We start from the raw sequence: 14,140 nt of genomic DNA, 5'->3' as shown, positions 1-14,140 counted from the left end.
CACTGGAACTCGCGGGACTTTGTCGAAGGGGTGGGGGGTCTCCACTACGCGTCCTCCGGGCCAAAGGGGCCCCCAAGGGACCCTCGGGACACCCTCGATCTTCGCGGAGGATGCCCCCCCATCCCAAGAGCCCGTGCTGGAAGGGATGGTCCTGTCCGCGGCCTGACCAGGCCCGCGTCTTCACAGTCTCTACGCTAAATAGGCAGCGCTTTCGGGTTTTACTAGTGAGACTTCTTCCGGGAGGAGGGGGCTGGGAGAGGTAGGAGGGAGGGAGGGGATCCTGGGTATTCTAAGGACTCTGGGACCTGGCTTTTCCTGAACTGGGTCCTTGCTTCTGCCTTTTCCTAAATTAAACCAACGAAAAATCTGCCTGGGCCAAAGCGCTAAACTGGAGAGGAGGTGGCCCTCCCTGAAGCCCCGTTCCCTTCACGGCTTTTACCCTACTCCCAAACCTTTATCACTTGCTTGGGGAGGGTCAGCGACCTGGGGTCGAGTGTCTGTTGTGCCACAGTTAACCCAGGTGGATTTCGCACCGCGTGATCCCGCTTCCCTTTCTCCCCAAAATGTTCCCCGAAAAACTACAAGGGTGAAGGTGCAATTAAATAGAAGAATGAGAGTTTGTCTTGGGGAGTCTATTCTATATTATTTTACATACTATCTGCTCCTTTATTGATTTGGTGTAAAATCAATTCTGTTTCTATTCTGGGTGGATATAAAAAAAGGGGGGGGTGCGCTCAGCGCTTTCGAGAGTCACCATTCTCATCGCCTCTTAATAGCGGCACGTAGAAGCAGAGGCAAGCGCTTTTCTAAGTTGATGTGTTCGAGAGATAGATACGCATTAATCAAAAAAGGAAGAAGGAAAGACTATCCCGGATAGTTTAATAGTAACAGGAACAAAGATGACGCGAACCCCATCAAATGAAACAATACTATTTTCATTCAATTGATCGGCAAAGTGTCTTCAATTAATAACTTGGCACTTATTTAAAAGGTTTAACAGAGGTGAAACCGAAACATTTTGTACCAACAACACATCATGAAATAACAGCATCTTCTTTTGTTTAAAATAACTTAATACACTAGAAAAAATATGGCAAATATAAATAACTTTGTTTTCATGGAGAACAAATAGTTACAAAGCTCAACCGCATACCAAAGTTCAGTTAAAAGAGCTTTTCCTCTTTCTTGTAAATTAGAAAAAAACAAAAACACAACTAAGGAGGCTTTCTAGTGATTGGGATACAGATTGCTTAGTCCAGGGTATCCCAGTTTAAATAGCTACATGAATTGAAACAAACAAACAAACAAAATTACTTGAATATACACCTTTGTGAGATAAAATGCAAATGTTGAAAGTCAACCATCAGTTCACACATTATAGCCAAAATAAACTTTGTTCGTGTGTATCAACATATTTTACACAAACCTACTGCTTGTATCTAGTTGGGTGTTATTTAAGGTGAGTGTGACAGGATAGAGAGGGGGGAAATAAAGCAAGGTTCTCAAACAGGACATCAGGAAATCAGCAGGAGGGAATACAAGAAAGGAGGGAGGGGTGACTAACACTGATTGAGCGCCTACTGTGTGCTAGGAGCCGTGGGAGGCGCTGTACCTTTTTTATTTCATTTGGTCTTCTTTTCATTTTCCTTTCCCCACATTTTCTGCCCGCCTCCGTCTTCTTGGGACAGAGTGTAAATTTTTTTCCCTTCCGACCTTTTTCTTTTGTCCGACAGGATCAAAGACGGGGCAAAAAATATAGATTTGAGATATATCAATTTCCAGATGCTTTTGGTATTGTTTTTCATACTGAAGATGAAAATGGAGTAAGTGCATGTGACTAAAGCAGGGAGCGGGGAGACACCATCAATGGAATACAAGTAACATGCAAAACCGGAATTTACTGTCAGCAGTCTGGACAGTGCTGCCACAATAATTTCTCAGATAAATCATTGTCTGTGGTAACATTTTTTGTATTAATATCATCTTTTTCCCTCTCCTCGCTTTGTATACTGTCTTCCCTCTTCTTACTCTTCCATGCGTGGTGGTTTTTAACTCAAAGCATCTGATTCAACGTAAAAGGAGGCCCGCCTCTCTTATCAAATTTCTTGTATTAAAGTGAACTTCGCAGAAAAAGGTCAGTTTCAAAACCTGTGAACTTCCCAGCTGCGCACTTTTTTAACCTTAGTTCTTTAAATAAGTATACCTCTTCCTTCTGTTTTGCCTTTTCAGCCCATTAAAAAAAAAACATACACTTTAAGTTGGTACCCCCCCTCCCCATTCTCTCGAGATTCGTCCGGGTTATTTTTCCATATTTTTTAAATGTATAAAATACTTTAATTTTTAAAATTTGTTTTTGTTCCTTGATTCTTTCTCCAATTTCAGCTTCTGCCAAATAGCAATAAGTTCCCCTTTTCTTTTTTTCTCTCTGGTTTGTCTTTTCTACTTTTTTTTTTTTTTTTTTTTGCTCATTTTTTATTAACAGGATTTTTATTTCTGCTCAAGAATCCATCGTTGCAGCTTTGCCTTGAGCCACACTCCGCTGTCCTAGCGTTCCCTTGTTCAGTCTCTCTCCAGACTTCCCGAAAACTTGCCCCTACGAAGCCGAATTCTATGCCCTTGGGTAAGTGAATGGTCAGGAGCAACGGAGCTGCTGCGCCTAGTGGGATCGAGGGTCCCGCGCGGAGTCTCGCCCTCCAAGTCCAGGTTGTGGAGAGGGGCAAAGGGCGATCAGCGGGGCGGGAAGAGGGTAGGTTCCGGAGATCCGTGGGGGATAAACGGAAAAGCAGCGAGGCGCGGAGGGTGTGCAGGGTGCACGCCGCGCTGAAGGCGCGACGTTGGCGCTGGCGTTGGCGTCACAGACCCAGGGCGGCAGCATGCTTTTTGGCTTTCAGTCTGAGATCGGCGATGCTGGAGTTCTTGCTGGTGGTCTTGGCGGCGGCGGCGGCAGCCACCACGGAGGCGGCGGAGGCTGAGTCAGCGGCCAGCGTGGCCAGCGGCAGTCCGAAGGGCGGCGCCGGGAACATCATGTAGGGCGCGTGCGCGGCCAGGTGCGGGTGCAGGTGGTGGTGCGCGTGCGCCACGGCGCTGTCCAGCTGCAGCTGCGCCTGAACCTGAAAGGACAAGGGCGTCACGTTGCAATGACTATCCTAGGGTGACAACAGAATAGAAACAGAGCATTAACGGCGTCCAGCTTGGCGAGGGGGAAGGCTGGGGCTAGGGACAGGAAAGGGGCTTTTGGCTGACCTCCTCAGTCTGTTACTGAATCTGGGATATTCCGGTGCGCCAGAGTCTGTGCAACTCGCTCAGCGCCTTATCTCCCTGGGCCCTGAGGGACTCCTATCTGCAGGAATGTGGCCGCTCCTCTCAGGAGCTGGGCCCATCAGAGGGCAACCTTGCTATCGTGTTAATAGCCCTCCTCAAAATTAGAAAGGTAATTTGGAAAGGCTCTCTCGATGCCATCATACATCCCTTACCCCACTAAAGCACTAACAAGTAACCAAGTACTAACAAGCAAACTGTAAAACTTTTCCTTGTTACTTAGGGAAATTAATTCATCTTCATAACAACTGGCACAATTGTTAGCACTTCCAACATTTACTGCTGTAACAATCAGCCTTGTTATAATGCAGATCTTGTTAAAATGCAGATTCTGAGTCAGACGGTCTGCGTTGGGACCTGAGATTCTGCCTTTCTAACTGCCTCCCTGGTGCTGCTGGTGCTGCAGGCCTGCAGATCACTTTATGAGTAGTAAGGGTCTCCTTTTAAGATCCCACTCTCTCTTTCTCCAATCATTCTCCTTGCTTCAAAAGCCTAGCATCAAGATGCTAGAGTCCTGTGGTGCCAAGAGAGCTAAGATCTCCCTAACACTAACTGTCAATACATGGGTAAGCCCAGGTGTCTCCCCAGTCTAGGGGAGACTGCCAGCTGAGAGCTAGGGTGCTGCCAACTGAGAGCTAATTCACGACTTCACAGCCATACCAAGCAGGGGTCCTGGCTAAGGATGGGCAAGGTCAGGCACTGGTTGGGTAAGGCTTGCGCCCTTAGGCTTGAAGAGCAGGGGTGTTTAGAGCACTGGGATTTCCCAGGATTAAATCTTTGCTGCAGGCTGTCCTTTTAAAATGTAGTCTTAAAGGTTTCTTTATACCTAAGAAAGGGATTGCAGAGGCAGGGCATCCCTGGGAAGACCAAGGCTTCCCTCTCTACTAGAGATGAAGCTTTGTTTGCAGAGGCACCTTTAAAAAATCAAGTCTGAGTTGGAAGTACTTTTATTTATTTACTCTTCTTCTGCCAGACACATTTAATGTGACTAAGGGGTAAGAAATACCTAGAAAAATATTTAGAAAGTTGCCTTAGAAAACACCTGAGGACTTACCTCTGTATTGGATCTGACAAAATCTTAATCAAAAGGCTTTTCCTTTCTCTCCCCAAGTGCAATCTTTAGTGCATTTTTAAAGGACCGGTTGCTGGCCTCAGGCCCCTGCAGGTTTCCCATGAGGACAGAAAGGACTAGACACGTAGGCCCTTGACATTGTATAGGTTTTTTGTTTTTTTTTTTAAAGGGGAGTGAATCCACTATATCATCTCAAAATTATTCTTCAACTGCATGGACACCAACATTGGGACTCAGAGAGAAGGTATATTCAACAATTCAAGCAAACATCCGGGTCTTTTTACAGTTAAAAACAGGTTGAAAGCGGGCTATACTTGCCTGCTGAAATGGCATCCTTAAAGCCCCTACGTTGACATAAGGTGCAACTCTACAAGCTTCAAACTGGCTGGCAGCCCCTATGAGAACACCTATGAAAAAAATGGGGAACAAAACACAATAATATGAGGTTAATATTTCCAGCACTGTTTTCCAGGGTTCCAAATGATACTAAGACAGAACTAATTCCTCTGGAACTGGACAGTTATCTTCCTACACTGCTGCCATAATTAAAATAAATGTAATTTACTCACAAACTTTAGGACTTTCATTAACTGCCTTCAGAGCAGATTTTTAAATAAATACCATGATTTTATTTTAGAAGTTTCTTTCTGACTTTGTATAATGATATTACCCAATTCTCTTTTTACTGAGAATATGATTTTCTTTGAGAAGCATACCTTTATGGAGTTGATTTTCCTGTTTTCTGCATTTAGCTCTTCGATTCTGAAACCAAACCTACAAATTGGAAAAACAAAATAAAGCCTAGATGTTACGAATTCCAATATTTTCTTTTAATTACCAGAGTACAATGACAAAAGAGTAGTGTTTTAGGCAAGGATTGAGAGATACAGCAAGAAATATTTGAATTATAAAAAACACTCTCAATTTCCAAAGTCAAATAATGCAAGTAAACAGCAAAAATAGATTTCATAGACTTTTGCAAGATAAATTGTTTCTTGATAAATTACTATTAGTCCTGGTTTCATCTTTCTGCATTACAGAGTCCCCAAGGCCTAAAACTCTCCCTGATACCTGATACCAAAGTGATAATGGGTTTAGATGTTTGCCCAGTAAGACCTGAGAAGAATGTGCTCATTAATAGCCTGTAATATTAATTAGCTTCATCTTCAAGAAAAACCAAACACCAAAGCAAATACTGACTCTGGGTTTGGTTTTTTTTTTTTTTTTTTTTTTTGGTTGTGGGGGGAGGAAGATAAGAGTGGGGGAAGAGGTAATTAGTGTCATAAAAGCCTCACTACAAAGAAGTTTAGAATTTCTCTGTTCCTCTGTGCAGCAGAGTGTAACACAGTTGCAGCATAATTGTGCTATTATCATGATAATCTAATTTGCTTCTATAGAAAAAGCAGTTAGGGTAGCAGAGATGCATCCAGAAAATAACTCTAAAATTTAAATAAAAGTATGAAAAAATAAAGACCAGCAATAAAGTTCACTTCTTATGAGAAAAAAAAAAAGAACAACATGCTGTGAAAAGGGGATGGGGTATGAATCAAGTAACTCCTGGATACTGTCTTCTCCCAGATATCACCTTCTTAAATAAACTTGCCAACTTTTAAAGGCAGTATGACAGATTTTTAAAAATTCATATAAACCTTGCTTTTACACTCCAGTCATACAGCATTATGTTCCAATAATACAGCATATTGACTGATTCACAAATTAAGGTTTGAAAAAAAAAACTATAAAAGAAAAATAGTGCTTCAGAGATTTTTCTTGTTTTTGAAAGCCGTGTCATAGTCAATGTAAATCTTCAAAAATTCCCCTGCCATTTAGTGTAATAGAAGGGTAGATTTCATGCCAGGGTGGCATCCTTTGTGTAACTCACATGGCCTGAGGCTTCTTGCCTCTTTTTTTCCCCTAGAAGAGTTGGAACTGCGATACTAATGCTCATAACTGTAATAATTATCATGTCTTTAAGGGGTTGCTGAGTCTCTAGAGATTTCAGTACACACAGCAAAGCAGAAGAGGCTTAAAAAGGAAGAGCAGAGCCTTCTATTGACGGCTGTGATGACCAAGGCAGCCTATTATTACTTTTCCCCTTCAACGTGACTGCTCTGTTTTTGTCCTGATCCTATTACAAGATGCGGGGAAGCCCCATAAGAATTGCATAGTTTGCTGCAGATGGTGGTCTCTGCGCCCAGAGACCCTGGGAGTATCTGTTACAGTGATACTTTGTAACAGCTGCAGATGTTCAGGCCTAAAACTGCTCCATGTGTTCAAACAAATAATGACCATCATTTTCTCCTAGTTTATTATTTGAGCGGAAATACAATCTGAAACATTTAAATGTTTTCTCCATAAAACTAGAAGGATATGCATGCATGTATGTACATAATTTTCCACCTTGAATGCCCCCAAAGCCTATTGCCATTATATTCACCCCCACAAACCAGTAAAGAAAACCTGCTCCAACCCTAACTCCATCACATTAAGGCACTTGTTGGGTGTTGGACTTTGGGAATGCCAATATTAAGATATGTGAATTGTTTTAAAATCAAGTTTCTGTAGGTTCAGGTTTGCTGTCAGGTTAAGTGAAGGAACAAAGAGTGACCAAAATGCATTTACTGCTTTACTGTTTTACACACAGTTTGAGATCGACTGCTAACGGCAAACTGTAAATTTCCGCACTTAACAGTTGCTAATTTTCTTTATAGTCTGTACATCTATAAACCTAATTGGCATATCCGCTTGGCAACCCTAGACCCCGGAGCAGACCCTCAAGGAAAACCAACTCAGGCGAACAAAATATTCGTTGTAACTTTTAAGGCATCCAGAAGATAAAACGCTTTCTGTGGGATTTTTTTTTTAAGGCTTATAAAAGTAGGCCCATTAGGATTAAACCACATTAAAGGCATCGTGAGGCGAGGGGGGTGGGGGTGTGGTTTATAGAAACTCTGGGAGCAAGCCCAGCACAGCTTTCTTCTGCTGGGAACATATGTTGGGATGGGGGGGGGGGGTAGGCTATAATACTAAGATTTACTTTGGAAAATAGGACCTCTAGTAAAGACCATCCTTTTCCTTCTCACCTCACTCCAGGTTCTTGAACCCGCTGCGCCCTCGCTGTATGTCCCCCAAGCGGCCTCTCCTCCACGCGTGCCCCTCCTCCACTCCCTGGGCCCTGCCTTGACCTCCTCACAGCTAGGTACCTGCACTCGGGCTTCGGACAGCCCCAGCCGTTGGCTCAGTTCCTCGCGCATGAAAGCGTCCGGGTAGTGGGTCTCATCAAAAAGCCTCTCCAGTTCGTTGAGTTGTTCCAGAGTAAAATTGGTCCGACTTCGCCTCTGCTTGATTTTGGTCTGGCCTTCGTCCTCCATCCCTTTCGCATCCTCTTTGCGATCCTTCAGCTCTGGGGACACTGGAGGGGGCACCACAAGTAGGGCCACGCGAATGTCCACGTGCGCACACAGAAACACACACACACACACACACACACACACGGACAAAAACAACACGGCAAATCCTGTTACCAGATTTGTCTCCAAAAGGATGGAGGATCCTGCCCCCTCCCGGAGTTCTGTCCACTGTCTCACCCTGCCCCGAGGAAGAGGAATCTGGAGACGTGAAAGATCAACTCTGGGCGGCCGCCCTTCCTCAGCTATTCACCCACACAACCGTCCGCAACTGTAGCCTACTCACCTCCTCACTGTGCACTCCACCGTCCCCTGCCCTCCCCCGCGAACGCCAAATGCATTCCACTCACCCTCTCTAGCACTCACACTCTGCCAAGCACACCAGAAATCAAGAGCGCCGCACCCGGCCAGGCACAGAACCCGGTCAGGGCAGAAGGGCGCGGCGAGGCCATGCACTGGCCTCTCACCGGCTATTCCCAGAGCGCTGGGCCATTTTCAGGCCAGCTCTGGCCTCCGCTGGCTCTGTTTCTCTCAAACTTGCTGCTCTCATTTGGGAACAATTGGGCTCGAGGGTTGCGGCGGCAGAACAAGACCCGGGTGCTGTGCGGCACAGGGAGCCGCATCTCCGGGCTTTCGGTGCTGACCCAGGGTACGAGCCCAACCCTGCTGACAGCCCACGGGTGGCCAGGCAGTCTCTATCCCCCACGCCAGACACGGGACGCCTGACAAGAGGCGCCCACGCCATGTTGGCGGCCTGAAGGGCTCGCCGCCCACGCCAGGCCAAAAGGCGAGAGGCGGAGAACCAGCCTCCAGTGGCGCGCGAAACAGACCGCTGCCTCTGTTCTCTCCTTCTCTCTCCCCATTGGAAAGACAGACTCGACCCTAAACGCTTAAACCCACAGAGATCAACAGGTTCAAGCGGAACATTCGTGATCCTTGGTTTCTATTGGTTGCTCAAAGCCTTTTCATGCATCCAGCAGCTCGGTTGTTTAATAAAATATGCATTTTTCTGCTCTGGGTTTGCACACACCCGTTGCTACTTTATGCTGTCCTTCCTTCTCCCTTTAAAAACAGGAGCTCTGCGAACGTGAGCATACAGAGTCAACCGAGGGAGATTATATATATATATATATATATATATATATATATATATACACATGAGAGTAAGGGCCAGTGATCAGGAAAGCCCATATCAACATGAACTGCCCTCTGGAACCTTCACGCTCTGCGCCTGAGTCGGAACCTTGGGTTTTTAAGGTGTCAAAGCTGAGTTTGGATAGTCGAGGCTGTTTGTGGTTCTTCCTAGCCCAGGATCCCGATCAGCATGGGTGTTAAAAATCATTTCCGGAAGAGCCGGCCTGCAGAAAAATTAATACTTGTCCTGAGCTTGGAAATCAACAATTCCAGGACTACGTCTGCCCGGGTTGTGACCCTAACCGCACGATGCGACATGCTGGTGTACCCAGGGCCTGGAGCTGCGGACTCAGGCAGGGGAGCCTGCACTGGGCCGCCCGACAGTGGTGCTATACTTTTCAAATTTAGGAGGACCTGCTGCCTGGTCTGGGGGAAGAAGGAGCCTCTAGATCCTAGCCCAGTCTAGCATTCTAGCTACGGTGATTTTAGGTGTTGCCCACATTTCTTGTTCTCAGAGTTCGTTTTATGGACATTTGTCCATCCATTGGGGACGAAGCGGGTAACATTATAGTAAACGTTAGGGGCCAAGTTAATAAGAAAATATTTCCACTGATATTGTAATGAAATTTAAACACGAAAAACACCCTTCAGATTCTGCCAAAGGGGTGAGAAGGCTTTGTCTATTTCGGGTTATCCACAGTGGATGGATGCCTCTCAAACTTTTGGAGCTTCAAAGAGAAAGATGTCCACATTTCCAGTTGATTAATAGACTTAATATAATCTCGATTTCGCCCCCAAATTTCCATTTATTGGCCTAAACAGGAACAGACCGTGTTATAAACAACTTAATTGCTTGCTTAAATATGTGATTCTACGCATGTCACATATTTTCTTAATTGGAAAAATATGGCAGCACACCAGTTACTGCAGGCACCGAGTGCCAAATTAATTTTATTGTTGAATTCTTTTGAATTGGTACAGGACGCTCCACCATTTAGATAAAGCCATTTCCTAACACTTTGTTGGCACGGAAGGATTCCCTCCCCCCTCCCCCCCACACGAAACCAGAGATGATTCGAAACAGTAATGCAATTGTGTAAATACCGAAAAACCAATCCCCAAAAAAGGGAGCCTAAAGCGTCTCCCGAGAGAAACAGCCTAGCCTGGACCTTAGCCTGCCTCGGCCTCGTTCAATCGTAACAGCTCAAAGAGAATGGGAAGTTTTGACCTCCAGGATCCGAGGATCCAGGATCTTCGTGGAGTTCGAGTGGATCTTAGCCGTGGCCCGAAACCCGGGGGTGACCCCAGGGTGAAATCTCCCTCCCTCTCTCTCTCTTTCCTCTCTTTTTCTTTCCTTCTCAGGCCTAGGAAAGGGGCTCCCGCAAACTCGGCGCTAGATGCTAACCAGAATCGTGCCGCCTGGCCCAGCGGCTGTCAGCACCCCTGCGGCAGCCGGGCCCACCGAACTTCCCCGTCCGCCCGCGGGCCGTCTGGGTTGCGGGCCCATCCTCTGGCTGGTGAAATGCGCTTCAGTGGAATGGGAATAGCGAGAGCATCCGAGAAGGGCGCGCGCAAACCCCACGCCCCCCCTCTTCACACACACTCGGACCCCACCCACGACCGTGCACACCACCGGACTCCCACCCCTCCATCATCACTCTAGCTTCCAAAGCTGGGGTCCAAGGGCCCGCTCCGCGTCCCGCCCCTCTCCCCGCTGGGCCTCGGGGTCCTCTCCCGCCCGAGAGGAGTCAGGAAGGCGGGAAGGGGAACCGCGGCTGGGGGGTTAGGCCGTTACCCTCGGTGAGCCGCGGGCTGCCCGGCTCCCTGCTTCTCTCAGCGGCGCCCATGTCCAGCTCCCGGACGGGAGAGCGCCCTCCTCCAGCTCCTCCGCCTGCTCCTCCTCCTCCTCCTGCACCTCCTCCGCCTCCTCCGCCTCCGCCTCCGCCTCCTCCTCCGCCGCCGCCTCCGCCGGCCGCCCGGACTGCCGGGCTGCTGCGGTCGTCGCGGCCGGGATCGGTGCAGCCCGTCGGCTCCTTGGTCCCGCGCAGCGGCCCGCTCTCCAGCACCTCCCGGTACGTGATCGCCTCCTTCTTCTCCTTCACTTTCTGGTCAAAAGACTTAGAGACGAACGCCGTAAGTTCTTCCATCGCCGCCGGTGCCGGTCAGCTCCGCGCTCAACCTCTCCCAGCCGAGACCCGCTCTTTTTTTCCTTCTTCTTTTTTTACTGCCCCAGCCCCCCCAATAATAACACATCAATGGGGCAGGGGGTGGGGGAGGAGCTGGAGGAGGAGGAAGAAAAAGAAGAAGAAGAAGAAGAAGAAAAAGAAGAGAAGAAAGAAGAAAGAGGAGAAGTAGGAGAAAAAGAAGTAAGAAGAGGAGGAGGAGGAGGAGGAGGAGGAGGAGGAGGAGGAGGAGGAGGAGGAAGAGGGAAGGGGCGGGGGCCGCCGGAGGGAAATGGGAACTGATGCTTCCCTGCCGGAGCGCGCTTGTTCAATGTTAAGATCTTTGACAATTCTTCCTGCGGAGAGTTCAGATCTGATAGCAATGCTGCGCTTGAAGTCTCACTATTTATACTTCGCAAAGGCGGCCCCTTGTTCTGAGTAAATTACCTCCCCTTCGCAACTCGGAGGGAGCCCCTTCCTGGGGAAGCACCCGCACCACTACCTGGGGGTGGGAGATTGGGGGTTGGGAGGGAGGGAGAAAGAGGGAGAGATTGAGAGAGAGAGAGAGAGAGAGAGAGAGAGAGAGAGAGAGAGAGAGAGATTGAGATTGATTGAGGCTGGAGTCCAGGCAGGCTGGAGCTGGAGTGGGAGGGCAGTGAAGGGGACGGGAGGGGGCGGGAAGAGGAGGCCGGTCCCAGGCCGTCCGGGTTTTCAGATGGCCTCGGCCGCCTGTGCTCTTGGCCATTAATCCAGGGTTGACGAGAATCCCTAATTAATTTAATTAGGCGTGGATTTTGCGTTGGTGTCACGATTCAGTTAAACACTGGGGAGCTGGACCTACTCCGCCGGGGCGTGGCCAAGAGGAAACTGACAAGTGCGCGGCTGCTGGAGTCAGTCGGGTACCCGGACTCCGCAACCGACCCTACAACCTCTCACCGCGTCAGGGTGCAGCGCAACTGCTCCGCCCCGCCTTGCAGCCGGGCTTCCTTGACCAGCGTTAGGCGCCGGGCACACCAGTTCCGTATGCTGACTCTGTGTCCCAATCCTACACCCCCGCTCCTCACCCACCCTCCCACCCACACAGTCCGGCAACCTGTGTTCACAAGCTTGCTCAGGGTCACGGTCGTCTACAGCGTCCCAGACCCGCGCGGCTCCCTATAGGGGCTTCCCGGCCTGCAGCGAGAGCTGAGCCTGGATCTTTACTAAGCTTCCTGCCCCGGGGAGTTTGTGATTCACCCCACTACTCGCATCTTAGAGCACTAGCCGACACCTCTACGGACAAACCCAACTCGGGCCAGCCTATTTAACACGTTTCCTGAGCAGCTGTTCCCTGACAGATTTCATTTTAAAGTGTTTCCTTAGCGCCTGGTCAAGTACAGTTTGACTTCGTTCTCTCTTTGAGGTCTCAGGATCCTGACCCCTTCTCCCTAACTCTCTGCAGCCGGACCCTTCCCACAATGAACTACAGGAGTTCTTCTTTAGCATCCCCAGAAACATTAAAAATCAACAGTAATTTCCTAATTTTGAAAAGCAAATGATTGTCCCTCTTGGAGTTCGAAAAAAAAAAATCACGTTGCTTACCCCCCCCCCCCCATCTAATTTATCGTGGACTATTCAAAAAGAGAGGTTCACTGGGAGAAAGGTCTCTCTCTCTCTCTCTCTCTCTCTCTCTCTGTCAAAGCTACAACTTAAAATTCTATTCCTGGACTATTTTCACCGAATTAGTTTGTTATGTGGAAGGAACATCTATATTACTGAGCCATTTGTCTATATTGTGCAGGACAAAGCTTGCTATGAGTAATGTGGCCATATATATATTTATAACACGAATATTTACATACGGAAAGTTGTAATTACTTGAGTGCATAAACAAATACATCTCTTCAAGCGTGGCTGGGGGACATTTTCAAGTAGTATGAATATTAGTGCAGGTTTTCTTCTGATGTTAAAGGTAACGTGTTCATCTTCTTGGATCTGATACTCTCAGTAAAAATAAAAGCAATTACAGAACTTTGATATGTATAGTTCTGCCCATCGGTTAGGTTGTGAACACAAAGTTAACAGATAATTTGAGAACTATAGTCAAAGCAACCTGAATCATTTGTAAAAAGAGAACACAGTTATAATGTAATATATTAGCAGTTCTAGAACATATACACATAGAGTATCTTTGTCATACTATACTACTCCTTAGATTAAAATGTTCACATTTAGTGAATTTAAGGAAAGTGGAAATCATACTTCTTAGAAATGTTACTTTTCCTTTTTTTCTCTTGAATTCTGAAGTTATCTTTTGTTCTTCTTAAAACATTTATTGCTGCTTTTAGGAGAAATAATTAAGATCTTTAAGTTTCCAATAGCAATACTTTTTAGGTATTAAGGAATTATGAATGCTTGCATTTATTGTATCACACTACAAAAGGGACTCAAATATGTTTTCCAAGGTTATATGAATTTAGAAATATGATTTTACATTTAGTCTTGGTTTACTATTTATAACCACTGTAATTCTGATATTGTCAGAGGGGAATAACCATAAAACTTTAATCCTTTATGAAAATCCGTTTTTAAGGTTTTTTAGCAGAATGACCAGTAATGGGGTCAGCTAAATGGATGTCTTGCTCAAATGGCTCTGAAACTGAGGTGTTAAAAACGTATTCGCAAACAGCCCCAACATAACCACTACTAGAAGTCTGGCAAGGGATTAGGAAACTCAGTAGTTACTTTTTAAATTCCATCTGCTGAGGTTGAGGGAAAATGACCATTTTAAAGGTAAACAGGGAATGCTCAGACACCAAATAGATTTTCCCATAGATTTTGCTGGCATATTGACTCCTTGTATATATTTAGGAATAGTGGTGTTGATACCAGATGGAGCTATGAGAAATCTGCTGTGTCTCATCACAGATCCCCACTGGCCCAAGGGAAGTTTAGTTAAACAACAACGACAAGGTTTTAAATCATATACTAATAAATGTTCATGAAGTTTAATTATGTTGTTTCATTAGATGAAAATATTTTCTGGAGACAGGATATTTCAAAATGTT

The 14,140-nt window shown here is 46.6% G+C and overlaps 2 protein-coding genes across 3 annotated transcripts; one reads left to right on the top strand and one right to left on the bottom strand.

The window, feature by feature from the left end:
• Positions 1-919: 919 nt before the first annotated feature.
• On the bottom strand, positions 920-11,284 carry SHOX2 (SHOX homeobox 2). 2 transcript variants are annotated; one of them, XM_060639074.3, is made up of 5 exons: positions 10,727-11,284; positions 7,594-7,802; positions 5,107-5,164; positions 4,709-4,797; positions 920-3,146 (listed from the first exon to the last, which is right to left on the bottom strand). In XM_060639074.3, exons 1-5 carry the CDS (start codon positions 11,076-11,078, stop codon positions 2,853-2,855), a joined length of 1,002 nt encoding a protein of 333 aa, XP_060495057.2. In that variant the 5' UTR covers positions 11,079-11,284; the 3' UTR covers positions 920-2,852. The 2 variants fall into 2 exon arrangements, with proteins under 2 accessions (XP_060495057.2, XP_060495058.2); XM_060639075.3 differs by having other exon boundaries at positions 920-3,110; positions 10,727-11,283.
• LOC144612766 (uncharacterized) lies at positions 11,187-12,675 on the top strand. The gene is made up of 2 exons (XM_078432218.2): positions 11,187-11,297; positions 11,879-12,675. Exons 1-2 carry the CDS (start codon positions 11,187-11,189, stop codon positions 12,092-12,094), a joined length of 327 nt encoding a protein of 108 aa, XP_078288344.1. The 3' UTR covers positions 12,095-12,675.
• The last annotated feature ends 1,465 nt before the right edge of the window (positions 12,676-14,140 follow it).

This window comes from Panthera onca, chromosome C2 (genome assembly GCF_046562875.1).
Source record: "Panthera onca isolate mPanOnc1 chromosome C2, mPanOnc1 haplotype 2, whole genome shotgun sequence".
Taxonomy (NCBI): domain Eukaryota; kingdom Metazoa; phylum Chordata; class Mammalia; order Carnivora; family Felidae; genus Panthera; species Panthera onca.
Note: the sequence above shows the minus strand (reverse complement) of the source record. Positions and strands in the feature narration are given on the sequence as shown.

Bases quoted from the DNA above. Each gene is read 5' to 3' on its own strand.
- SHOX2 (XM_060639074.3), bottom strand. From the start codon at position 11,078: ATGGAAGAACTTACGGCGTTCGTCTCTAAGTCTTTTGACCAGAAAGTG. The intron at 5,165-7,593 runs GTACCTAGCTGT...TCCAATTTGTAG, and splicing joins TGTCCGAAGCCCGAGTGCAG to GTTTGGTTTCAGAATCGAAG. The intron at 3,147-4,708 runs GCAAGTATAGCC...TTGTCACCCTAG, and splicing joins TAAGGATGCCATTTCAGCAG to GATAGTCATTGCAACGTGAC.
- LOC144612766 (XM_078432218.2), top strand. From the start codon at position 11,187: ATGGGGCAGGGGGTGGGGGAGGAGCTGGAGGAGGAGGAAGAAAAAGAA. The intron at 11,298-11,878 runs GTAAGAAGAGGA...TAATTTAATTAG, and splicing joins GAGAAGTAGGAGAAAAAGAA to GCGTGGATTTTGCGTTGGTG.